This window comes from Takifugu rubripes, chromosome 22, assembly GCF_901000725.2.
Source record: "Takifugu rubripes chromosome 22, fTakRub1.2, whole genome shotgun sequence".
NCBI classification, from domain to species: Eukaryota; Metazoa; Chordata; class Actinopteri; order Tetraodontiformes; family Tetraodontidae; genus Takifugu; species Takifugu rubripes.
The window spans coordinates 1,086,059-1,113,635 of record NC_042306.1 but is presented as its reverse complement, the minus strand read 5'-3'; the positions used below and the strand labels follow the sequence as shown (position 1 = coordinate 1,113,635).

The window sequence follows — 27,577 nt, the reverse complement described above, 5'->3', positions numbered from 1 at the left end:
CATTAACGCCCTCGTAATGTGACACAAAAATATGGTTGTATTATCATTAACCGAACTTGTGACGGCGCGGCGGAAAAATCCCATTAGCGCGGCTGTCAGTGCTCTTGACGTGCGCCTCGGCGTGCTGGGCTGGGTGTCGCGGGAGCTGGCCGATATCTCGGCGTACTCCGCGCCATGTGTCTCTGCTGTTGTCGTGGGTTGTCTGCCACTCGGAGGAGGGGTTCTGATTGACGATTGATTTTTTTTTTTTTGATTTTTTTCTTTAGCCCGCCGCCGCCGCCGCCGCCTCCTGTGGGTCTCTCCTTTCTAAATAGATTTTTGGGTTTTGTCAGATAAATTATAACAATTACACCTCGAGGTTGTTGGTTCACAACATTTTTCATCAACATTTTCATGAATTCCAACACAGGTCAGGGTGATAGGGGAGGGATTACAAATATTACGCAAACTGATTAGCATACTCTTCTTTTGCAAATTATTTATGACACTAATCACCAGTTCAAATAATGCTCATTAAGAAAGTTATTCATGTGCCGTGTGTGTCCTCCTCCCTCCCTTCCCGGGCCTAATTGAGGAGGGTTGACCTCTTGACCCCAGCTAAATTGAGTTGTAGTCCCTGTGGCGAGCGTCTCCTTCGCGGTCAGTCAGGGCGGATTACACAGCCATTGTGTTCAGCACTGTATCGCCCGAGCTGGCTGTAACCAAGCAGATGAGTCATGAACATCTAAGAACACACTCGGGTTTTTTCCCTCCATGTTGGAGGAACGCTGCGAGCTTCTCGTGCACACAAACGAGGGAAAGCGACCCAAAAAAAAAGGCGCTGTTTTTAGGAGCGGGCGCGTTCAGAAGAGAAATGCTTGTTGTTTTTGTGTTTTGTTTTTAACCATCCCTGCACGTTGGAGCGCCGGTTCACGCAGGTGTGACGCGTCGCCGGCCGTGCATGCGCTCCTCCGCCTCTGCTTTATTTATTTAATTGTTCCGTCACGCGTGTGGCCGGCGTGTTAATTACTGGCCTTTAACGCCACTTGTTGTGGGATTATGTTATTTTTTTTACCCCCCCCCCCCCCCCCCCTCTGCTCTGCGATTTGAAAATCAAAGGAGCGGCGCTGGATCGGTCCCATGTGTGTCTCTTATTGGATCAACAAAAGCTAGCAGCACGATTACAGTTTGTCACTGACTGAGTGATACATGGTACCTTGTCAAACATTAATTAACTGATAGCGGTGATGAATTAACAACGGCGTCCACGGAGCTCCGTTCTGTTAAAGTTGTACTCATTATGGGGCGATCATGAGCTGCAGAGCGCATTAATTAAAAATGTCCGGCTGTTTGTATTTGCGCGCTCGGTGCTGATGGATCTCTGCAACCCTTGCTGGAGGTTGCCCTTACCCGTCAGCCCGCCCCGTCCGCCCGCTCCTGGACGCCTATTAATTACGGAGCAGACGAATGAGGAGAGAATTTGCGCCGTGATGGAAGGCGTTGACTCGGAATGACGAAAAACTTTTAATAAGTTCACCGTGGTGACAAATCGCTGCGGTAATGTTTAAGTTCTCGCAGCATTGTGGAATAGAATTTTCTGCCTGAACTCCCTGCGTCTCACCAACAGGGACGGTAATCAGAAACACAGAAAAAAAGCGCCCGCTCCCACCAACAGCCTCTGATAGAACCATGGGGGATATATTAAGACCCCCTATCCCGAGTCCATTTAAATGATCGTGGTAGCGAGGCGCTCAACAGTGCTGGAAAAACTCATTAAAATCTCATGGCGTCAGTCACTAAGGCCTCTTTTAGCTGTACAAGTTTTCTGAGTTGGCTACTCCAGTTCTTTTTGGCAGCTCCCGGGGACGTGGACACGTCCACCGTGTCCACCGTGGAGTCTGCGCTGTCGCTTTTAATTGAACGCGCTAATTAATTGCGCGACCTGTAAATATTTGTTTGCCCACGATTTTAGCGCAGATCAGTTAAAAGTGCTACTCGGGGACGCATTTCTTGCTTTTGAAGGGAACAGAGACATCTGTCCCGAGTTAAAAGCCCCCCAGGACGTCTTTTGCGGCCCGGATTTGGCCGGACGAGGCCTGACAGTCGCTCCGTCATTTGCTCTTTCACAAAACCCGCTCAACTCTCTCCGCCTTGCTTTTTCGCCGAGGATTGACACCCTACTTGACACTGACTCGCGCTCCCCCTGAGGGAAAGACTCCCGCCACCGTAGGATCCTGCCTTAATTATGCAAAGTACAGGATATTTCGTGCGATTTTAAAAGTCCGCCAGATTCCGCTTTGGCAGTCGCTGCCACACTCCCCTACTGGGAGGTCCTGTCAGACTCCCCCTTTCCTCCTTTGCCTGGAAAAATGAAAGGCTAGAAAGAAAAGACATAATGGAGAATGCATTTCAACTGCAGGGGTGCAACGCCGAGGCGTAAGAAGTCCTCAGCGAGGCCCTCATTTTGCATGAAACAGGTGGGAGACGCTTTTGTTCTCTTCCCGCTGTTAAAATCCATTTCATTTCATGTGCTTGACATGCCAGAAGGAACTCTTAGCAGTTCCACAAAGGCTTCGGCGTAAAAGGTTCCTCACACTTATGTGAGTCTATATATATATGTATGTGTGTGTATATATATGTATACACAATACAGAAGTCATGTTCATAAAAGTGCTGTTGTCAGGAAGTCAAAAGCGGTTAAACTCGAGTCCCCAACGAGAAGATTCGTGCGACCGCAGAGGTGTCGCTGTTCCGTCTTCGGAGCAAAAGTCCTTGGTGGATTTTCTTTGGCTCCAGCGACACCTCCAGGAATCTATATTTCATAGGTGTGACTTCTCACATTTACATTTGACTCCCAGTTTGGTGAAGGCTGGTATTTATGCTGGAGTCTACAAATCTACTAATTTAGGAGACCAAGGCGCTCTGCAGCGCCTCACCGAGTCATCAAGGTGGTTCTTATTTGGTCACTGTTGATGTTGGAAGTCCCTTTCATGGGAGACCTTCATAATTCATCAAGTCATTACCCAGTGCAATATGTTATTTACGTGGGTGGTTGTTTGCCTTGTTGCCAAAACTCATACATATGAAAGGCTTGTGCGGATCCCAAACCACAGGTTGAGCTGTCGAAAGCTGCTGAAATCTCCTCTGAAATCCCAGAGTTTCCAAACGGGAAAAAAAAATCTCAATAGTAAATAATAAAAAAGAAGGAAATTTCAATGTGTCTGACTTGTTTTTCACCGTTAACCATTTCTCCCCCCCCCCCCTCTTCCCCCCCTTCTCCCCTTCTCCTTTTCTGGCAGTAGAAGACAATGTGACAGAGGACCAGCACAGTCCCGGGCAGACTGCCATTCCAAGCGGTAATGCTCCATTTCGTATTTTACCTCTTTTTTTTTTTAAACTTTTTTTTTGTGAAGTGGTTGCACGTATATGCATGTCTGTCGAATCGCTTTTGGGTTTTTGAAGCGAACACATTGTTCTTCTCATTTAGTTTCTCCAGTTTTAATTCACAGAAATGCACGGTTGCATGTGCTTTTTCGGAGATTCCTCCGCGCTCGTGTGTGTAGGTGTGTGTGTGTGTGTGGTGTTGGGCTCATGCAGGTGCGCTTGTGTTCAGCCTTTTCCAGACTGTTTATTTCCAGAGCCTCTGTATGATGTAGCATAGCGCTACCCAGATGAATGTTCCCTGTCTCCACGTGTGCCATTCACTGTGGCCCTCCAGGAACAGAGCAGTAATTCAGGTCAGGCTAGCAGAAAGCCCCCTATGAATGAAGCCTGCTACCGATGCACCACGCCGTATATTTTCATTTCATTTGTCTCTGCTAAAGGTTAAGTCTCAGGTGTGGTTATTTTAAACCCACTGTAGATGCGTTTGCCCAGCAGGCTGGGGACCGTGGGCACACCTGGGCTGCGTTATTAGCCCTCGCTCGTATGAAGGCTATTGTGTTGTTACTTAATGGCTTGAATCACAATTAACCCCTCGGTATGTGATGAAGCGCATGCTGCGCTGCTGGACAAACGCGCGTCTGCTGCCGCCGTGCGCGTCAGGAGGCGTCGGTGTGTGGTGCTGCAGGGCGACACGGCGTTTTTAGCCCCTCTCGCCTCAGCTTAAGGGACGGAGGACTGGGCATAAAAGGCAGACTTACCTCCGAGACCGCCTATCATCCAGAGCCGAGGTAGAGCTAATGACTGTGGCTGATTACAACGACCCCCTCAGACACACGGAGCGCCCCTCTCCCCCGTCCCTCCGCCACCTTTATCTCTGGAGTGAGAGGAGACGGCCGCCACATGATCGATGTCTGCCTGTGGAGAAATCAGGGGGGCGCTCAAATTAATTTCTCACTTTCCTCATTTGACTTCATCTGACTGATTTGTTTTTTAACCCCCCTCTCAGGCTGCTGCTTGATGAATGGTCAAAGGGAATAATGCCGTTTGTGCCTGGGCAGCTGGAAAAAGCTCAGCAAATGTCTCCGGAGCCGGGTAGCACCTCCCGTGTTCCAAAGCCTTTTCTCGGCCGGCGTCCTGGCCCAAACATGCCCCGCGCGTCGTCGGAGCTGAAAGGCGGTGGAAAAGCTCGCTCGCCTTTCACGCGTTTGACAGACACAGACACAAAAGGCGCCGCACTCCTGCAAAGCTAAGGGGTTAATCAGACATAACGTCAAGCTCTGCCTCATAAGCGGACCCCCAGTCGTGCTCCTCGGTAACCCTGCAATCATGCTTCAGACTCTGCATCCTGGCCCTCATTCATGTTTGATATGTGGCAATAGCCAAGGAGAGATTCCAACAAAAGAGGCTCTCTAAAAGATAGACAGTATTATGTGTAGCATAGAAGGGCAGGAACAGTGGGATATCTGAGATTTAATGAGGCCGCGTGCTTTTTTACACTCAGACTGTCGAGCCTTAAGATCTGCTGCCTGTGTGTAATTATAACCACATGCTCCGTGCCTTTTCTTCTCCCTTATATATACATCCCCTTTTTCTTGTGCTCTCCGCTGTGTCACGGTGGGATTGTGCTCTTTGAGAAAAGGCCGGTGTTCTCTGTCAAAAACTGGCGTGGACCCGGGCCAGTGCAGGTCTTGTGTGGCCGGGTGGCGCCCCTGACTCAGCTCTGGCCCAGGCAGAAGCCGCATATAGATCAGCGCCGCTCGCTGCCGCTGCTTCCGAAAATCGCAGCGTCTGTTATTTATTTCTTTAGAAGATTTACCGCGCTAATAGCATAGCAAGGCGCTCCGTTCAATAGGATCACTCCCCTTAAGAGAGCGAGTGAGCGGGGGGAGGGAGGGAGGGAACCTCTGCTGTGTTCTGTTGTTGATTCTTCTTCTGCTGCTTTGATTTCCGTTCTCCCGTGCACGTTCTTTTCTCATTGTACTTTTTTAAAGGCGGCTGGCGGCGTCTTTGTACCTGCGCTCACGTGCGCGCCTTCCTTCATGTCGCGCTCTGTTTTTCCCGCCGCCTGCACACGCTCCTCCGTAATTGTTTGGTCCCTCTTCCATCTCCGTGTTGCGCGCCTTTTTTTTTTTTAATCTCGCCACGCAACATAAATTTTTAATCACGCAACATTTTTACTGCACCTTGTATAACGAGGCGAGAACCACTATTTTCACCAGAGACGGCAGTTGACAAACTTCAGCTTATCAAACGACTAAACCCCAATTAGTCCTTAATAACGGGGACCAGAAGCGAATAGGTCCAATCCCATCCGCTAGCTATAGGAACACGGGGGCCCGTCCCCCCCCCCCCCCCCCCCCCCACCCCGTGCTAATTCTTGACAATCGTTAACAATCTGGCAAGTGTGGCGCTCACAGCCTCGTCGTTGGATCATGACTTCTCTTTAATGACGGGGCATCGGCGGAGGGCCCCAAATCCCAACCACGCAGAGGAGGATACACTCGAAGGCACATGTGGCATTAGGATGTAGTGCGACCTATATATGGCGCCAGCTCGGTGAAAGTTTTAGATTTTTAAATAATGAGGTGCCGGCAACTGTGTGAAGGTTATTCAATCTTAATGTCCCCCCATTTCTGACAGCCTCCCTCACTCTGATAAAGAGCTCGCTCACCTTTGATCAGGCCCGTCGACATGTGTCGACAGAAGCTGCTCGCTGGTTAAAATAAATTCTTAATTCGAACTCGGGGGTGGGTGGTTATAGGGAGGGTTGCAGGGGAGGGGGGGCATCATAGGATCAGGATCTCTGGGAAATGGCGGGGAGCTGGGTGAGCTCGTAATGATGTTTCCGACGCTGAGGTCTTTTTATTGCAGAAAGACAGACGCGGGCCAGAGCCTGACAGAGCCAGACGTGCTGTATCTACAGGCAGCCGCCACGCAGCCCTCAGTGGGTTCACTCAGGGTTTGGGGGCTCGAGTCGACCGCTTTTTAGTTTAAAATCCAGCCATCCAGCACATGTTGCTTTCTATAAATGGCGCTGTACTCAACAGCAACTTTTCCTCGTCCTTGGCTCTCAGCGTCTTATTTAACGGTCGGGTTGGGCGTAAATCCTCAGGATTCGCAGCGAGAGTTGAGTTCTCTATTCTTCTGCTCAAGCCCTCAAGCTCGGCCTCTTTCCCACTTCAGCCTTTCACTTTTCCGGGTTTTCCGCCCCACCCCACCTCAGCGTCTCCACCTGCCTCAGTGTGTGGCCCAGGCAGTGGGGATACCAGTGTGGGCTTCCTTGCCGGGGACCACGGGTCCCTGGTGGGGCCGATAGAGCCTAGAAAAGAATATCAATTAAAAGGTTATGAATATTTAAGAGTAGAACTATTCAATAATATAAGGGTGGGGGGTCCAAGGGACTCGCAAGATGAAAGTTGTGGCATGATAAATGTCACAAGGCTCCATAAGAGACATGGCAGACAAGAGTGTACAGTTTGATGGATGTACTCAGGACTCCCGTAATGCACGGCTGGTAGGATGTCAATCACCGTTGCCATTTTTTAAAACTTTTTTAAGGTGATTACTGATGCGCTGGCACCAAAAAATTCCCCCGCAAAACGCTTAAAAATGTTTCATCCAGATCGGTCGACGTCCCCCTAATGAGTTATTTCAATCGTCATTTATCATTGCGCCGCTCATCCCGGTTCACGCTGACCCTATCAGAACGAGGATCGACACCAGTCGATGTGCACGCCCTCCCCGCCGGGACTTCCGGACCCATGCGGAAATTAACAAGTGTGTTAGGCCTGGTTAAAAATTCCCCCTATGCCACAAATCTTATCCCATATTCCACACGTGATTGTCAGGATCTCCAAGCCTGCTGGTATTGATCTGCTGTCCGGCCTGTAGAGGCTGGTAGAAGAGGATGTCCTGATCTGATGGATTACTGTATGAGGCCCACAGGCACAGAAACCTCAGTATTGACGTGCTGTTTTAATCCCAGGGTTGGACGTGACCTTGCCGTGTCAACCCTACCCCCACCCCCCACGCAGCCAGTCCCCAAATGTTAGCAGCTCACCCGTCGTCGTAGGTCGCTCGGCTCGACCAGGTGGGTCGACCCGGGCCAGAGCCGCGAAAGGCTTCGTTGAAAGTGTAACGTTAATTAAACGCAGCCATCAGTTGTGTTCTGCGACAGGACTGAGCGGTAATTTTAGAGAGATTAATGATTCATAAAGGCCTTTGGACAACAGCCCGAACCTGCTTCACGGGCAAATATTCACGTCTGGTTGTGCACTGTGCGTGCGTGCGCGTCTGGATCGTCAGTCTACTGTATAGTGTGTGGTTTTGGGCCTCAGTCAGAAGTGTTTCCCCCAGAGCGAGAGAGGCCTGCATCTGTGAGGATTGGTTTGGGATTTTCATTTTCTTGAAATACCTTCTGTTCTCTTCTGCAAGGTCCCACCAGGGACCGCAGTGCTGATATTTTTAGAGGGCATGTTCCGAGAGCCTCCGTCGCCAAGGGGGAAGGACAATGGAGGGTGTGATGTTACATCAATACTTGGCTCCAAAGTGGGGGGGGAAGAAACGAAAAAATCCTGGGTGGCCTTGATGAGTTCTGGAATGCCTTACCTTAAGGAATTACGGAGAGCACCCTACCGACGGAGGACTTAAAATGGCTGCCCGTGTGTACATACGCGCGCATATACACACCCACACCTGTGCTCATCAGTTCCACACACTCCTTTGTCCTCAGGCACTGTTAAATGTGTGCAAGGCAAAGAAAGAAAGGAGGAAAAAGGCAGACTAACACTACCCTGTGGAGCTTCAGGACAAGCTGAGGAACACTTAAAATGGCTGCCAGTGGAGTGAGAGGGCTCTTCTCCCCTGTGAAGCCTTCACGGGGGTGATATGATTGTTTGATTTTAAATATGGCTTTTATTCCAGATGGTTATGGTCACAGCACGGAAAAGAAAAAAAAAAAAGAATGCTGCAGGCGAAGCGGACTATTTATAAGACGCTGTCGCCGGCCAGGTTTTCTCTGGATGAAGCTGTTCAGATGAGCGCGACGCCATGTGAGATGTGATTCATGTCCTAATATGAAAATCCAGATTGGATTAGTATTTGTTTGAAAGGGGGGGGCGGGGGGGTCATAGTTAAGTTTATAGTCGCCCACCCCGGTGCTGCTGCAGCACAAAGCCAGCCAGAGACAAAACTGCAGATGGATTGAAGAATATTGATGTGCGCGACCCGCGGCTGCCTGCGAGCAAGGCTGAATAATTTAGGGAAGTGTGTCGTGACGACAGCCCAACACGCACCAGCCTCATTCTTGTGTGTTTTCCTGCGCTCTGCCCCGTGCGCCTCCAGCCGTTGCCCACATGTCCGCGTCACATGGCGCAGGCTCGTCTCCCAGGGAGGACGGGCAGCGATACAATCCCGCACCGCTGGTGGAATTTCATATTTCTCTGGTCAAACCAAAACTGCAATCCAGGATTTATTAGCTGCAGATATTCCCATCAGTCTAGTTTCATATACTGGAAGCTTTGCTTGGGTGAGGCAGGGCAAACACGGGGTAAAACCATTTCCAATAACCGAGGTGCGCGTGAGCCGTGTGCCACATCCTTGTGTGCCTGTCTCACCCTCACCTGCCCAGCACTTCGGTGACGGCGTGAGGGCTCTAGTTACAGAGGCCCAAATTGAACCTGCATTTTTATTACAGCTTTTATTATTGTTTTTATTAAACCTCCAGTCTTGAAATCCATTTTATTGTCAACCAGAGGAAGCTGGGCTACCTCGCCACACGGGTCACCCCTCTGACTATGTGGTGCTGTCATTTCCTGTGGCTCGGCAGATCCAGAGTGCACCCTCGAGAGGGCGGCGGAGGATGGTGAGACCGGGCGTCTGAGGAAGCGGCTGCTCTCTCCAGAGGAAGGAGAGGAGGGAGAGGAGGAGGACGAGGAGCCCGCGCTGCACAGCTGCGACAGCTGCCGGCAGGTGTTCGAGTCACTGAGCGATCTCACCGAACACAAGATTAATCAATGCCAGCTGACAGGTAAACAACGTTCAGCCCACCGAGCCTCCCCTCCACTCTGCCACTCAGCTCTTCTCTCGCGCTCCTTCTCGCTCGGCGCCTCCACTAGAGAGAACGCCACGCTACGTGTGTTAGCACACCGCACCGAGGGGAGCACAACACCACACCGCCAGTTTCTCTGGTGGACGTCCAGCAGCACAGACGCGCAGACACACACTTTTCCGCGCTGCACGCCACTTTACAGATGCGAGAGGAAAAACCAGCCTCCACGTGTCCTTAATGGGTCACTCCAGGCTGCCTTCAGTGTGTTGGAGGTTTTGTCCTTGGCTATTTCAGCACATTTTGTATGCCACCATAATAACATTTCACATGCAGCTACTGGGTCCAGCAGTAACCAGACCACCTATCCTGTGCTCCAGGAAAGTCCCTCGGCTTGTCCCAGTGCTACCTCGCTGCAGCAGCCGTGCACAGAGGGACCCAAGGAGAAGGATGCCATTGGCAGACTGTGTCATTGACCTGTTGATGGATGAACGGGGCTATAAATACCTTGACAAGGTGGCAGAGAGAACTAATGATGTGAACCAAAGGGTTCCACTGTTCTCCCTTGCTGGACCACCATCTGACACAGTTATCCCCGATGTTTAGGACACGTCCCGCGTCCCGTCAGATCTTTTACCAGAACACCGACGGCCCATTATGTGTCTGATGCTTCGCAGAAACTTCTGTTTATTCAAGTCATTTGAAAGTGGTGCTCGGAGAACGCCAGCGCAGTCTCCTTTCTGTTTACATTCAGGCACAGTTGGATTTCATATTCTGCAATCCACAATGGCCAAAACCGCAAATTATAGGGTAGATATCCCACGAGTTTTACAAAGATTTTCCATTAACTTTAAACCTCCTGACCCAGGCTTTGGTTGTTTTTTTTTGTTACTGTGTGTATGCAACTGTGCATACATGCGATGTGTCACAGCCACGTTCGTGTTCATTTAAGCAGAAGTGCAGGCGTGTTCATTGTAACGGTGGTCTGCTTCTTTTTTTCTTTTTTTCTTTTCTACATTTATGTGTCTCGGGTGTGCTCGTGTGTGCAAATTCAACGTGATGCTCTGTCAACTAAAGGTGTGAAAATCAATGTTCTGTTCACTTTCATATTAACAGTCACTCAACAAGCAAGTGAAGAATTTCCTGTTACCTTTTTTAGCCTTTTTGGCGCCCGATAGAGTCCAATCAGTTCAGATTATGGAGCCGCCTGAAATGGCGTTACAGTTCTATTGCTACATAAGACCAAAGCATCTTTTTTTCTTTCCTAAATAATCAATATTAGTTATATTCAATTCACAGGCAGACCTGGATGTTGAGAACCATTGTAGCAGGGTTATGGCTCACTCATCTGCACTCTCTCCCTATAATTAAAATTGGCTTTTATAAATGTCAGTCTTACGGACAAATAACTCTTAATTGCTCAATGATGAAAAAAAAAGCCCAGTTTGGATAAGAGCCCCCATGGAAACCAAACAAAAGAATGTAATTGCCATCAGGGTATTGTGATTCTACAGAAATACTCGATTAGTATTCAAAAACAGTGGGAGAAAAGAAACTTCTAGATGGCATACTAAGTACTTGTGTGTGTGTGTGTGTGTGTGTGTGTGTGTGTGTGTGCGCGCATGTGTGTGTGTGTGTTTTATTATGTAGACATCCATGACCAATTAATCTGCCTCACATCAAGTCTCTACTCACAGATGGATCCTTTATAAGAGCCATTTTCCAATCAACCACCAACACCTGCTAAAACTCCCGATATTTCACAATTTGCATTGTTTTATTTTGGTAATCAACTTGCAATGCGTGAAAGATCGGCCTTTTTCCCGACCGCTTGCCGTCCCAGAACTGAACCCGCTACCAGACCCTGTTCTTGGTCATCCTTTGTTGCACTTTGGAGCCAAGTTTTAGCACGAGTGAGACAAAAGAGCCTTAATAAAGTCTAAAAGGGAGCGATGCGTCGACCACACCCGACGGCCACAGAGAAAGAGAGAGATGTTACATGTCACTGCGATCAATGGCAGCCATTGTCTCCCCGCTGTCTGGAGGAGGTATAACACCTTTCCGTGCACTTAAGCCATGACCACTGCAGTGCGCTAAGGGAGCACATGGGTATGGATTGCCTCGTGTCCCTGATGCGATCGGTGCTATTGATTGCACTAATGCTGGACTGCAGAGGAAGGCGAGAATCTGAGAAAGGGAGTGAGAGACTAGAAGGGAGATGGGGAGAGAGGGAGAGAGTGCTGAAGGAATGCGTCCCCAGGGAGCCCGTCTTGGGCTGGGGCAGGGCTTCAGGAATGCTCCCCTGGAGATCCGAGTGAAGGCTAGGGCAGGGCTGGAAGAATGCTCCTCCTGAGAGTTGGAAGTGGAGGCTGGCTGGGGCAGGGCTGCAGGAATGTTCCCCCAGAGCACCCCTTTAACTCTGGAACACAAGTATAGGGGGCTCCGCGGGGGGAGAGCTCTCCCCCACCCCCCTCCGGCTCCAGGATGGCTGCGGATCAGGTTTCCGTGTGGGGATCAGCATCCTGCCGACAGGGCTTTGGGCTGCCCTGGGGAGGAGACGGGAGGCTAAAGGCACTTCTGTTTCTTTCCAAAAACACTTCACAAATGCTTTGTCTCACTTCCTCGTCTGCGAGCCGCCGCATCGTTGCCCATCCGACGCGGAGAAGACAAACGTATCCGTAGTCCGACTCCCGTTCCCGGCTGGCGCGGCGCGCGTTCACATGCCAGATATGAGATTTCAGTCAGATGGCTCCAGACTTATTCACCAAAGAAATATCTCGCTCCTTAGCTCATTTCGACCCGTGTTTGCTAGCCAGCCCGCACTGTAAATAAAAAACAACACGAGATTGCTTCTTCCACCGACCATTCCCCCATTCTCCCTCTCTGAAGAACGGACACATGGGCCGCCAGCCTGGTGGCCGTTCCTTCATCGCGGGTCCCTTGAGCAACACCTTTTCCTGTGTCCTTCACTAGAGGAGGGGCACGGCAGCTCCCCTTAGAGAGACGTGTGCCCTGCTATTTTAACCCTCTGTGAGATGACCTTTTTAATAAGTGTCTTTCTCTGTTTTCCTGCCGGCCACTGTGCGAGCAAACAGAGCATGTCTTCTGCTTCCTTCAGATAAAGGAATCAATCAGAGGGTGCAACAGAGAGAGGGAGATAACTGGGCCATATATGGATTTATATTATGTAGATTTCCTCTTCCCTGTAGACGTTGCAAAATGCACTCGGCTTCAATAAAATACATTTTAGATTTATGAGGAAAATACGAGTGAAATATTAATACTCTAAAAACATTAAGATCCCCGAAAAATGTACAGGAAGGAAGTATGAGGGAAACGGTTTCGGCGCATTTCTAATGTGACGTTTGCGTTTGCAGCAGGAACCATTTTGGACAAATGAATTAACTTTGCGTGTCCACTCCAACAACAACGTTCCTCTTTGAATTCATTTAAGTCTCTGGGTCAGCAGCATGGAAACATCCAGTAATACCCTCAAGTATGTACAGACTCCTGGCAGCTCGTGTTTTCTAACAGTTTCCAAAAGGCTCTTATTGGTTGTCCCGCTTTTTTCCCCCGCTAACTTTGTATATTGATCCAACAGCTGCGTCGCGGCTGCCAAGAAAAATGTGCCAAACTGCAAAGACTTCTTCTTATTTGCTTCAAAAAGGCCTCGAATAAGAGGAGCGCGACACGAGCAAGACCTGATTAGCCGAACTCTGAGCCAGAGCCGTTCATCAGAAATTCTGCTGTTTTTTTTTTATTTATTTATTTTTTTTTATGCCGGGGCGTCTTGCGACATCCTGGTACAAAGCGCAGCACACTGATTACAAGGCTTTGAAAGGAGGAGAGGCGGTCAGGGGAGAATAGCTACTTCTGGCACAACGCAGCCACTGAAAAGAGACCTCATGCTAGAGCGAGCTCTCAAAATTGGGCCTGCGCCTTTCCTGCGTCTGCGCGCGTGAGCGGGGGGCATTATTCTATGTGAGCACGAAAGAGAAATAGGTACTGTAAATAGGGAGAGTGGGGCAGAGACAAGAAAGGGAAAGGGATTATTAAAGTAGATGCTTGACTCCATGGTGTAGCATCCCTGTGCATTTCCTCTCTGTGCAACAGTGCCAGTAACGTTAACAGGAGTGTCATTAGGAATTCAAAGCATATGCACTCCTGAGGACGCCCTCTTTTTTCCTCTCTCCCTTGTGCTTCACACAGCACACATTATGCACTGTATAAAGTATTTATTGGTCTTTGTCAGACTATGGCTCCATTTTCTGCATGAAAACAATCAAAATAGGGACGGAGCGGCGTGCGTTTCTGTGCGTGCGTCTCGCCACGGCGACGGACGGCCCTGCGGTTCTTTATACTGGCGTTGCCTTTCATCTGGCACTGCCTGTTTCCCATGTATTTGTTTGCTTAATCAGTCATCTGCTTAGGCATGCAAAAACACACGGGCCCGGGCACATATTAATGCACATGCTCGCACACACGCGCCTGTGCAGCACCTGCGCGCCTGCACTTTGCATTTTAGACGACACATAATTTATTGCCCAAGAGGCCAAAACACACGCTGCGCCTTCATCTGGTTGACCTCTTTCTTAAATAAGTAGCCACGAAAGCGGGGATGACGGGGACGAACGCCGGTCCTCACGTGACGGCAGCTGCACCCGCCGTCATTGAAAACGGCGCCGTCGTCGCCGCCTACGCGAAGTAGCGCCTTTGGACTTTGGAGTTCGGTCGTGCGAGGAGACGACCTGGGCGCGGAGCGGTTGATCCCTGCTCTTTTCCGCCTCTCCGTAGCCCTAGCTTTGCCTGCTCTTTGTTCGCGCTCTTCCTCAGCCAGCAAGTCTTTTACAGCAGCATAAGCAGAAGAATGGCACATTAAATCTTAATAGGACTGCGTCTGGCCGTGTTGAATTGCAGAGCGTGTTAAGCCGGCGCTTTCCTCCCCCCTGGCACACGCTCGTGGAAGTGGAAAACAATTGAATAAAAGAAACCGCTCCCTCCCTCTGTAGCACAAGTGACTTCAGCTGCCCTGCTGATGCTGTGAGACTGAACCGACTCCGGCTTAAAAATGGCATAAGCCCTCACTGAGAAACTGCAACGTAAATGACATTAGCTCCTCTCAAAATTCATAGTTATGCTCCGGAAGGTAGACATAGGATTTACCCCACCACCCGCAAAGTAGCTGTTGCATATTCCGTTCACAGTGACGGATGGAAAATGCAATCGCGAAACTCGGAACTTTCGGGATGTTCTGTTGACTGAGACGATGACAAAACTATTCAGGGGAGACGAGTAAAATGTACAAAGACACACAAAGGATGGTGGCTGGAAGATAAAGGCGTAGTAGAAAATGATAGAGAGAGAGAGTCATGGAAGAGGAGTCGGTGTTTTCAGCAGTGATGTGGGTCCAGGCCTGTTTTGTAAGGCAGTCAGAGGTGGTAATTAGCCAGTGATGAGTTGACTGGTTGTGTGTCCAGTGCACAGTGCTGCTAGGTGGGGCTGTGGGAGGTAGATAAGGCCAGCGGTGGGCTTATCTCTGAGAAGGACAGGCACCAGGCCTGCCAGGCAAATCCACCCACAGACCTGCTCCATTTTATTAACAACATCATTAATGCCAGACAGGTTATGTGCAGTGGTTCGGAAGAGAGACGGGGAAAAAAGTTTAAAAAAAACAAATAGAATCTCAATTCCTGCTTGGCCCGGCCAGTCTAAAGTACATAGGCACCGGTTGACGTGTTTTGAAAGCAAGAAGCTTGTGGAGATGTTTACCAGGTAGGCAGCCAACGGAAGGGCACGGAGAGCGAGCTTGGATCTTACCTCTGGGTTTTGCTCGCTCTCCTCTGGGTCCCCGGAATTCAAATGATTTTCTTTTTTTCCTCTTTCAAACGTGGGACTGCTCACCAGAATATTGATGAAGCAGATAGAGAGAAACATAACTAGGCACAAGAAAAGGCAACAATGGCCTAAAGCAAACTTTCTGGACCTGCATTGTGACCGCAAGGTTTGGATGACTGGCTTTATATACTGTATTTATCCACACTAGCAAGTTTTCAGTATCATAATTACTGCCAGTGTTCTTTCTCTCTGCTTTGATTGTCGGGAAATAATTGTGCAAAGTCCACAAAGCGAACAACAATGTCTGTAATTAACCCTGCATCAGCGTATCAGATGTTTCCTTAGTTTACCCTTGGAGTCAGCGGGAGGTCACGTGTGTTTGAGACAAAGAAAAGAGGTCAACACGGTGGCAACGGACACGTTCAAGCGAACCATCTACAAGCCTTCTTTGTTAATATTCCAGGAAGAAAAGGTTGTTGGAGGATTCTCATGTCTGTATGGAAATGTTCTGCACATTGATCCCCACGGGGCGTTTTCCTTAGATGGCTTTTGCCAAACTCCCGAGTAATGGGAGGAAAGGAAGCAGGGAGATGGAGGGCGGTGGAAAGAGTGACCAGTGCGACAGGTTTATGCCTCCCCCCAGGCTTAGCTCCATGGAGCGAACCCAGACGAGCAGAGCCAGCTGTGACGGCATCCAGCGAGCCTCTGTGGTTGGGGAACTTTGGGGACACACTATCACCGCCTCAACGTTTCCCTCTGTTTTCCAACCTTCCCAGGGGTTGTTGATGTTGGCCAGGGGGTAGTGTTTGGGTGGGGGCTTCTATAGGGCTCCACGGAGCAGCCACTCCTAGATTTCAGGATATGGAGCGTAAAGCCATCCACAATAACCCGGACTCTCGAATATCACGTGAAGTAACACATTTGTTCCTAACTGCCATTTGCAGACTGGAAGGTGAGTTCATAAATTTGGTTTTATGGGCAGGATGGGGTGTTTAAGGCTTCCAAAGTCTCAAGCTAAGCCTGGGCCCAGCAGAGCTAATGTTCTGTGTAGGTGTGCGTAATGTAATGGTTGGATGGGGAGGGAGCATGTAAAAGGTCACCTAATCTATTCCACTCCGCAACCGCTTGGCTGATCGATCATCCTGGAGGAGTCAATTGATTTGATCAGAGTGGCTCTCTAAAGAATTCTAGCCTGTGAAAGAGTAGCCGGGTTCTGTGGAGCACTGCGGGGTGAGCCAAAATGCCGCGTGTCTGCACCATAAACGGGTAAAGTTCTGGTGCCGTAGCCGTTCCCAGGGTGAAGACCTGGGCCGCCCTCTTTGCATTTGCTTCATTGTCATGTCGAGACGACTCTAGACGCAGGAGTCCGATCAGCGGAGTCCTACCGTGAGAAAGATCAGGACGTGGTAAACACGGCGGTAATCTTTATATTCCAACACAATGTGGCCCTTTCAGAGCGTGATGCATCTCTCTCATCGTCTACTTGGTTTGGAGACCAGACCCCACAAACAAAGTCAACATACAAAACCATGGTGTGATTGGATTTTAATCCAATTGCATTATTATTCAGGCCTCCCATTGGCCGTTCATTACTCTCACATGGAGCCTGTGTGGGTTGTTATCACCCAATCAGGCTGAAGACTGTATTCTGGAGAGCATGCTTTCGTTTGCATCCTTTAAACCCTGTGAGCCAGCCCTCTCCCCGGGTCCGCCAACGGAATGCCTAATTCCAAAGTAAACTGATTGCTCTCTTCAACAAGATTACGCTGTGATGATGTTAGCCAAATGAGACCGCTATTCGGATGCAACCAGGGCAGGAGAGGATGCTTACTGCAAGATGACTGATCAGCATGTTAAGAGAAACAAGGTTGGACCAAAAAAAGGGCGAAAATGAGGGCTAGAAATCGAAAGTGTGAGGGAGTCGTGCGTGTGGGGGTAAGCAGAAATGTAATTTGCTTCTCACCTCGGGCAACTGGGCTCTAAGGCCAGTAAATATGCAAACAAGCTGAGCCTGGCCATCAATATGAAGACCCTAGATGATTACTAATCTCCACCACAGAAGTACATTGAGCTCTGTTCAGCAGCGCCATGGAATATGAAAAGGGGGGAAGTTGCTGTCTAAACTACATTCCGATATTTCCCCTTGACATCACGTCAAGTTTAGATTCCTGGGTTTCACTTGAGCTCTTTATGCTACATACAGATCTGTGGTGCAACCAAATTAAAATAATGAAAGAATAAATCCTGACAGCAGTGCGAGTTTTGGACCAGTGAACCTTGCCCTCCTCTGGCTCTTTTTTTTTTTCATCATCTGTCTGATATGAGCCCTCTGACGTGAGGCGCAGCAGTTTACCAGCCCATTGTCATTCACCATCCGTAATCCGGGATAAAAAACCTATGGGACACGGACCAGGCTGGAGTCATTAGGTGTGCGCGTGGCTTACCAAGGCAGGCAGATAAACCAGATGCCTCGGGATGGCCAGAGGTCATCTCTCTGTCAGAACACAGCGTCGGTGTCCTTGCTTCTCTACCTGGTCCTTTCCTCCGCTCCTTCTCTTGACCATCTTTCTTATATTCCTCCTCGGCCTTCATTGTTCCGCGCACCCATCTCAAAGGTAGCAGTTTGTGTTGAATGCTAGCGCTCGAAGAGCCTGTCTCAACCAAAGGGGAAGAGGAAAGGCGGGCAGGGGAGCCGTCTGTGGTCCTGGGTGGAGTGCCTCAGGGTGTAGTACGTGTGCAGGATAGCCAAGGCAAAACGGCGTTCAGTAGTCTACAGGTGAATCCTCTCAATTTGAGGAACCTAATGCATTTGATTCTGCACCTCTGGGGGTTGATGTTATGACATTTGTATGCATGAGACCTAGCACAAATTGTCTTTTTTTTTTAACAGTTCCTAAATTTCCAAAGACGGCAGGAGGGCCGAGTAAGAGAAATATATATTCTAAGAAGGCCTTCCTGCTCCTAAACATAATTGACTATTTTGGAGTGTGTTTCCAGCTTTGAGCTTTACCCTCTGCAGCGAGTGCACAAGGCTGGAGGATGTTTACCTGGCATGGTGCCTGTTGTAGTTGCCCTCCTGTTGTGGGAAAGCAGGTCAGAATATAGCCTTGGATTTGTGCATGTGAGCATTTTTGGAGGTGTGTGGGTGCGTGTATGGAGAGGAGGCGAAGCTTATTTGGACGGGACCCGGCTCTGGGAAAAGAATGATTTTTTTTTTTCTGATTTTTTTTTTCGTCCGTGATGGATTCGTTTTTCAGGACAGGAGGGTTGGGGGCAACTGTCCGGCAGAATCGTTCATCTGGTCAGCCATCAATCTCCCCATTCTGTCGCTCTGTTCATTTACTCCTCCTGCCATTTATCCATCCTTTCCTGTGGCCAAAGGGCCATGTCTCTTTGTGGCCCTGGTAATCTGCACCAATTTCCTCTGCAATTTATTTCCCAGCCAACCACCCACCTGGTCAAGCAGAGTCAGGCTCCTCAAGGTAGAGCCACTCATCCCAGCAAGCCCCTCACCCCCAATCACACCCTGCTTGTTCCCCCTCCCCCATGGCTCACATCTTTTGTCCTTTGAAGTTTCACTTTGGTTTGGAGGTAACGCGACCTTTGCCTCCCTCCTCTCCTGTAGATTCTGATGCCACTCTGCCGCCATTGTCGGCCTGTAATATCCTGCTGCAGCTTTATATTTTGGACCGTCTGCCATTGCTCTTCCCCTCTCCTCTTCCTCCTGTCTTCCCTTCTCTCCTCCCTCCTTCCATCCTGCCGTAGCTCCTCAGTATTCTGCTGCTGTCGTGTGTGGAGTGATTTTGCCCAGACACGTCTGGCTCCGGGTAAAGTGCGGTCCCCAGAGAGCCTGCTCCGCAGCCCCCAGGTCGCCGGTACCACGAATACATTATGATCCCCATTTCCATCCTGTTGCCACGGCAGCAGTTTTTGGAGCCACAGGGCGATTAAGACGTGAGCTGTTGATACACCGATTGGGGCAAAAGTTCTGGGAATGGGCCTTTGATCGGAGTCCATTTTCCCGCTCTGCCGCGGCGATCTTTCTGTTTAAGCCCGGACGAGATCACCTGCTGTACATACGCAAACCCCGCATCCTCCAGCTCCCTGTCCCACCTCCCTGCTTTATCCATCTTTCCTGCCCAACACCATTTCCCTCCCTCATTCTCACTTCCGTTGCTCCTCCCCGCCACTGCAGTTCAGCTACAGCAGCGTCACCCGCAGCCTGTCTCTGCTCTCTGATATTCCGCTCGCCTCACAAAGGAAGCAACTCCCGTACCTTTTATTGTTTCCTCTTTTTTTTTTCCCGTTGGAGGATGATGTATAAAACATGGTGCCTCAGGTAGAGGATGTTGGGTAGGAAGCCATGTCCCCCTAAATGGCCAGCCGTGTGCATGCGCCTAACACTTCACTGAGCAATCTGTCAACATGTCAGCAACACATGTTTTGTAAAAAGCCTCTGGTGGGAGCCAGGGGAGAAAGGCACTCCTGCCAGACCAGAGAGGAAATGCTTTTTTCTCCTCCATGCAGTGGATTTTCTATTGCTGGTGCTCAGTCCCTCGGGCCCACCCCCACCCCGCAACGCCGCCACCCCTCCCCCCCCCCACCCCCCCTCGCACACATACACCCGTTGTCTGCACTTCAGAAATTTGAACTGGGGACCCTTGAGGGGCTTTACTGTGAGGGTGGGGGTGGACCGGGAGGGAGGGGCTCCCTCTTTTTCAGAGCGTATGAAATTGTGAAGGTATATTGTGGCAGGTCCCTAAGCGGTCTTTTCTAATACCTGGGTTTCTGGCGAAGCTGGAAATTACCAGCGGCTCCCCCGAGGGACGGCTTTATCCACACCAGGAAGGAGAGCAGAACTCAGTGGGGAGGTTGCTTAATGCATGGCTGAAATAAAAGAATTTCAGAGACAGACGCTGAAAAGCTGCTTTTTTTTCCTTTTAACCCCCCTCCCACCCATTCCCTCTCCTCTCTTTTCCTCCCCTGTAGTATAGTTTACTACTCTGCCTTCTCTTGAAGGGTTCTAGTTTAATAAACTTTCTTAGGATCCTGCTGCTGCAGACAGCTAGACAAATACCCTTGTGTGTTCGCTTTTGTCAGAGATACAGCTTTTTGTTATGTTCTTGCAAATTTGATTTCTCCCTCCGTCTTTCCTCTCTCTACCTCCCTCCGTCTCTCTCGCTCTCTGCATTTGTCTTCATCTCCCCTCGTCCTCCCCTGGCTTCCTGTCTCCCTCTTCGATGCACACACACACATACAAAGCGAGTCAAGCTCCGTCTCTTGTGGTGGGGTTTATTGTTTGGTCTGTCTCTCCGTTCTCCCCCTCCGCGCTCCCTTTTGTTTTCTGTATGTTTTGTTGCATTGTGCAGAGAAGCTGAGATGCAGATAGAATGCAGACAGTTTGTTGTGGGTGATGTGCGTGCACGCGCGCCCCTGGTAGCGCTTTAGCTAAACACGCCCACCTCCGCTCGCACGGCTAAATATGTAAAACTACTAATGATTCATTCATTTATGTTTTGCATCCATGATGTTTGATTCGAGCGCCATCCGTGACCTCAGCCGATGCCAGGATGCCCTTTCTGCTGCTCATCAACACACGCTGTGCACAAATCACTAATCTTACCTTGCTCCTAACCTTAACGCTACATAAAAATCTCATGCAACGTATGAGATGCTTCTCCCTCCTCTCTTCTGTTGGTAAATAATTCAACCTTTTCTCTGTAACAAGTGCTGGCCTTAATAGGGAGCTGTACCTGTAGTCGGGATAAACAAGGCGGCTGGCCTCACCAGTGAAACAGAGGGATTTGGGCTCCACGAGGGCAGAGGAATAAGTCGTTTCCTCCTGAAAGGCAGAGCAGGCTGGCTGACATTAATTAAACCCTATAGGATAAAGGTTATCTGAGGCCTAGCAAAGCAGAGGCCGTGCATGTGGGATGTTACAGCTGCCGAATCCTAATCAAGACTTCTTATTAAAGCAACATGTGTGAGCTCGGCCGGGCGGAACACGCCTGGCGTGTTTGTACTCTTACGTTCCAGAAATCTCCATCTGAGAGAGCCGCTGATGTAAGCCAGTGGAGGAAAGGTGCTAACAAGTTTAACCTTCCGCCACTCGGCGACAGATGCAGGCAGATGATGCGACGGAAATAACTGTTTAGATGCGACTTCTGACATTAACAGCACTCGTACACATTTCTAAAAATACCGACTCCAGCAGCCGGTGAGATATTTGGATGCGAGAAGACACGGCCCACGTGGTGCACGCACACGATGGGGGAGCGGCGCCTCCTCGCCGGAGATGCTCCCATGGTGCACCTGTGACTCAGTCACCTGACCCAAGCTTCAGCATGGTCCTCGGGTGCCATGGCTCATGTTTTACAAATTACCCAAGGGGTCACGAGCCAACTCTGTGCCCACATTACCTCTATGCCGTATGCATTGTGTGTGAGATTATATTCCAAGTCTGCGCTCAGACGAGGAACAGCTGCACCAATGACAGTCACCTCACTAACCCAGGAACACCCGGAAAATACGGATGGAGGTGGGAGCCTGAGCAGGAACAGCAGTGGGTATCCTGTTACTGGGCAGATATGGGTAAACGTGGGGCTCCTCAGTAGTGCTATGTAACCTTAGAACATGGATGTAAAGAAACCTGAATGTAGTTAACGGTCACCTTATTGGAATACTCACCCGGATAATCAAATCAGCCAATTAAAACGGAGGAACAACATGGGTAGCTCCACGGTGAAGGGAGCTCCTCCACAGTGTAACAGTAGTATTCTGCTTTCATGTACAAATAAAAGCCCGATATGCCTTCGCTTACGACAGCCCAATAAAACGTAATTAGCTGATATAGATGGTGCTGTCAGAGATAACTGATATTGGGGGACTAATACGCTCACTGTCTTAAATGATGATCATGGAAAATGGTTCATTACAGGAAGATGCACTGTAAGATAAGGAAGAGATTATTAGAGACTGTATAAGGAACTCCTGATTAGTGTAGAAGAGCTTCCCATTATGCCTATTATACAGTGCCCCCCCCCCCCCCCCCCCCCCCCCCCCCAACATGCTAACCGCTAAGGGTGGATAGCAGCATTGCCAGTGATGTAAAAAGGTGGAGGTGGGAGTCACTCAATGTGAGAGGTTTCCAGCTAGATGGAAGTGGAGCTAAAAAGAGGAAGCTGCGTTAACAGGAAGCTGCGTTGCCACCGCAGGCTTTGAGGAAGCGACTCGTAGGTAAGATAAACTTCACAAATTGCTTTCTGACATCTTTATTCTCTGACCCTGAAAGTTTTTCTAAGTCTGCCACCATGGAAACTTTTTAGCAAAACAACAATCCGAGAGAAACTTTTCTTTTTTTTTCTTTTTTTTTTTAAAGCTGTTAAATAGATAAACAGGAATATATCAATGCGAAGTGATGAATGAATAAATAAAATGCCCTGCAGTCATTTGTCTAGTTGTATTCAGGCTTCATATTGGAACCCAGCACTGGAAATGATGAGGAGGGAGAGGGCACTGATGGAACGCCTCCATCCGCTTAGCTGCGTGCGTGCGCGCGTGCGTGCGCACGTGCGGCCATGCATGATTTCTCGGTGCTGACCGGTTTTAAATGTGAAGATGAGCCGCCCGATAGCAGAAGAAAACAAAAGGAGAGGAAACAAAGCAAACCCCTAAATCTGTCTGCCATTTGTGCGTGCATACTGTACACACATGTCGTGAGTGTTCTGGCACCGTTACTGGGCCAAGGAAGTGCTGGTCTGGGGCCTGGCCCATTCTCCTGGGACAAACCCCCACCCTCCCCTGCCTGCCTGCCTCCTCCTCCTCCCCCTTTCCTGTGCAGTCTGTGGACACATTCTGAGGCGACAAGGTTGCACAACAGCTCGCAAAACCTCCACTTCTGAAAGGCAGGCATGAAACAGAAATGCTGCCTGACATTAGAAACGGGTTTAAGGGGGAGAAATAATTAGGAGGACTGTGATAATTGCGTCAAGCGGGAAATAGATCAGACGATTTATGAGGAGAAGCAGAAAATCATGCCACGGCTTTGTTACGTTGCTGTTGGTTCAGTTCGGCATTGATCCACCCTTCCATCTGTCATCCTTCTCCTGTGCTCCTTCTTCAATTTGCCATTTCTTCCTTTCTTGGATTCAAAAGTGGAGGAGCCTTCTGGCTTTAACAGAGAGAGGATGAAGATGTTTATTCATCTGGAGGGTATTAGAGCCATGATTAAGGAGAGGAGGCAGCGGTAAGGCTGATGGGATGTCTGCAGCACTCGTTCGTGGGCTGTCTGCAGGATCCCAGCCAGCACACGAGGAAAACAAGAAAAGCGGAATGAAAAAAGTTGTAGTGAAATTGGACTCTCTCAGGAAAGGAAAGAAGTTTAAATTTTAGCCATCTCACTCGCCCTTTTGGATTTTCGGTTCTCTGCGTGTCCTCACAGCTCAGCTAATTATTAATGAATGCGGTTTCTGTTGAACCTTGGAGAGGTGTCAGCTCTGCAGCCGCTGAGGGTTAAGAAATCCTGACATTTAAGACAGGGATGCATGAAAATACATCGTCTTGCTTGAGTTGAGGCTTGTTTTTCTCCCCTCCTGCTCTCCTCTCTGAGATGCATGTTTTCTTCTCCCTCCTGGGCTGTCTCCAGTTGTTTTACCACTGACAAGCTGGGATGGCATTGAGGAGATATCAACTCGGGCCACAGTGTATTAATCAGGGGAACCGAAGGTCATGGGTCAGGAGGCCGGGTCATTTTCTCCTGATAAGAGCTAACGCTAAAGCTAACACACAAGTCTGGGGTCGTTTGGCCGTGTGTGCGTCATTTTCTTCTGCCAAGAGAAAAAAGGTTATTGACATAAGAATTTTTACAGATATTTGGGAGACTTTCTACTGTTGATGCATCTGCTGCACCAGCTGCCACAGGAGTTGGATTAAACCCCCTTTTTCATAACAGGGGTGCATGTTAAAGCACGTGAAATGCCCTGCCAACCGCGCAGTAGCTGCATATATCTGGATGCATCTTTTTCCTTTTAAAGCATGAATCAAAGAGGGAAGGGGGGGGGGGGGGTAAATATGAGCATCCAAGTTAAAATAGGAGGAAATATTATGAGAACCAGAGCAGGGAAGCACAAATCTGCAGGATCTTTCACAGCAGCAGACTGACTGACTAGCTGTAGCCGATGGTCCACGGGGTCCTGGGCTGCCGCAGTGTTAAAGGAACAGGACACACACACAGGCTCCCCTGTTTATTTAAGCCAGGCCCGGCCCAGTCCCGCCCGGCTCAGCACTCCCCCAGAGCCAATGCACTGAGACAGGCGGTGAAGGGCCATGCTGGGGGACAGATTGCCATCCTCCATTCTCCCCCTGGGAGGCTCACTGTGGTTGCAGGGCCAGCCAAGGCCTGGGGAAGAGCCTACTTCCTGTTTGTGCTATACCTGAGGTGGTCATCTGTCCTTCCTATCCGAAGAGCCCCAGCTGGGCCCAATGTCCTGCAGGACGTGAAGCACAACACAAACATCGCTGCTCTGCTGCAGCCAAGCGACCCCACCCACGCCGCACGGTGGGAACCCTGTAAAGAAATACGGTAAAATTAGTCAAGGCTCGGGTCATTCTCTGAAGAGGGGAAGGTGGAAGGACCATAAAGTCCAGGTCTAATAACCGGTCGTACTGGGTTATTACCAAAAAATGTTATTAAAAAAAAAAAAGAGCAAAGAAAATGGTCATCAGTTTATGTATCATTATGCCCTTTATAACAAATAAAAAAGGCAGGGCATGAATTAAAGATTTTCCTGCTGCTTTCTCTGGACCTTTTCAGGGAGAACATGCACTTTTGTATGTAGGCCTGCATGTATTTATTATTATGCAAAACGGCGTTATTTAATAGGCCAAACTGCTTTTTAGTCTCTTCTGCCTTCATCAAAAAACACATTAAATCCAACGTGAAATAACCAGCAGTCCTCTGCATTTTGAAAGGTAACTTTTATTATTATTATTTGCATCGTGGATAAACGCCAGGCTTTCCTGCCTCTTAATGAAATATTTAAGGGGAATAAATAACGACTCTCGTTTCTGAGAAGCAAGCTGCAACTCTGGTTGTCATTTCCACAGAACTGAAGACCAGGAAATGCAAGGGTTCATGGATGCATTCCTAAAACGGTATGAATTAGTAAAAGAATGTAATTCAAAGGCCTGGCTGACCATTTCTGCCCATATCTGTGTTTAATGGATCGGCGATTCTACACAGTTAACGTGGAGGGGAAGGAAACGGGGCGAGAGATTCCTTCAGAGCTCCGTAGATGCGTAGATTTCGTACTCCTGACATTAGTTAGAGAAGCGTTTCTACTGATGATCAAGAGCATATGTTTCAGTTAGCTGGTGCGGATACATCAGCGTAGCAGGGCCACGTCTCTCTGCCATGTAATGGAACTCCACTTTTCATTGTGTCGTGCAATCATGGAGAGAAAAAAGCCCAGTAAAGGATGACTGGCTGCCCTACTTTTCCTCCTCTGGCCTCCCATTTGTCTAACTTTCCTTGTGTGCCACTGGGGCACTGTGATTTCTGGGACAGTGACCAAGTGCTCCTGTCTGAGCTGGGGGACGTGGGTAATGTGGACAAAGTAGTTGACAGTTTGCCGCTTCCCTGCGGTTAAAAGACGGCGACATGTGAGCCAGAATATTGGACAGTTGGACCACGGAGCCCGGACACCTCTTTGTCTCGGGCCCCCGTGTCAGTGGACCCCCCGTCGCCGGCGCCAGTGCCACCACCTCCGCGAGCGCCTCAGTTTGCCTTGGTGGAAGTGCCCTTGAGCTCCGGGTCTGCCTGTGTGGATTCGGTTAGACCAGATTAACTGCAGGAAGTGAAGCTGTAGGTTTTTGGGTATTTTTAACAGCCACCGTCAGAGTGGTCCCATGTAACCCCCCCCCCCATGAGCTGCATGGAGGGTCTGCTCGTAGCACCACCTCCACCTCGTCCCCGGTCCTCTGGAAATCTTCGCCGCTCGCCGTTATAAACGCTGGTCGCTGCTGTGATCACGTGCTTCCTTATACGCGTGCACGTGGGTGTGGGTCTTTACCGCCAACTACCAGCCTGGCTTGTGATGAGATCATTTCCAGTTCCTAATGTGTCTAAGGAGAAGATTTAAGCAGGCATGTGAAGAATGTAATGTGGAGTATCTAACGGTAAATACTATAAATACCTCCTGCCGGTAATCGGCGGCATGTTGACATCAAATAGACATCAATCCAGCTGGCACATTTGTTGACAACATCTGGGAATTGGGATGCAGTTTTTGACTTTTTAGAAGGGATTTGAAGTCAAGCTGTACTTCTTTGAGCAGAGCCTCATCCCTGGGCCTCCTCTGACGTCTTCCCGGAGCTCTCGCTCTCTGAAAGTGACTGATTGGCTCATCTGACTGGAATTAGTCCCAAAGATGCGAACAAGCCTCCGCCTCTCACTCAGGAAGACGGCAGTCTTTACTAATATAGCCTTCTCTCACCGTCTCCTCTATTAGATCCTAAGTGGTTGTGTCACAAACAGGGCCGTACATGATTGTGCGTTGTTGGGCTGCGCGTCGCTATTTGGGCATCAGAACAGGGGAAGCGTTGAGATGACACGCGCGCGGTCTCGCGGGGGAGGCTCGCCACTTTTCCCAGTAACTGTAAAAAGATCCCCTCTCTGAATATGAAGTGGGGTCACGGTGTTACATCAGACACGTTGTCAGCTTTTTGTTTATTCATTGAATCCCCAATCCCCAAACGTGCCACAAATACACTGGCACAAACACATCTCTTATGACAACTACGATGTACAGATCTCTGCTACAACACAGGAAGATAAGGTTCGGCTGCGCTTTGTTTCGCTGCGGTGGCTTTTGAACAAAGTATAGTTTTGCCATAGTGGCAGATGATTGATGGGGGGGGGGGGATCACTTTTCTGATAAGATAAGGTCCTGGACCTGGATAAGAGTTTGGCTTCCTAAATAGAAGAGATGAACCCTGTTGCTGTCAGGCAGTGATAAGCCATCTTGAACCGCCTCCAGGTCCTCAGACACAAAGGTGCAGGCGACCATCAGTGGTTTATTCCCTGAACTCTGGCCCCTTAACAGTTTCAGCAGGGTGTAAAAGTGGACTTTTGGCAAAAGTGGGAAAGTAGTACTGTTTACTAGTAAATAAACTTTATGGACAAAGGATAATGTGCATTGTAATATAAAATCTATTAGTTTTATATATCAAATCAAATCCTTTGCGGCATTGGGGTGTCTGCATGGATTTATATTTATACCACAAAATCAATGCAGATTCTGTGAACGAGAGTCTTATTTTGGTATTTAACGTTGG

General features: G+C 49.3%; 1 protein-coding gene across 6 annotated transcripts in view; it reads left to right on the top strand.

Moving 5' to 3' along the window:
* Window positions 1-27,577, top strand: part of LOC101070252 (zinc finger protein 521) — a 78,407-nt gene that overhangs the window by 3,539 nt on the left and 47,291 nt on the right. For 3 of the 6 annotated variants that reach the window (XM_029830983.1, XM_029830980.1, XM_029830982.1), the window contains exons 2-3: window positions 3,279-3,335; window positions 9,191-9,391. In XM_029830983.1, coding sequence (XP_029686843.1) covers window positions 3,279-3,335; window positions 9,191-9,391 — 258 coding nt within the window. The remainder of the gene's footprint in view (window positions 1-3,278; window positions 3,336-9,190; window positions 9,392-27,577) is intronic. The other 3 variants (XM_029830981.1, XM_029830985.1, XM_029830984.1) reach the window with 3 other exon arrangements.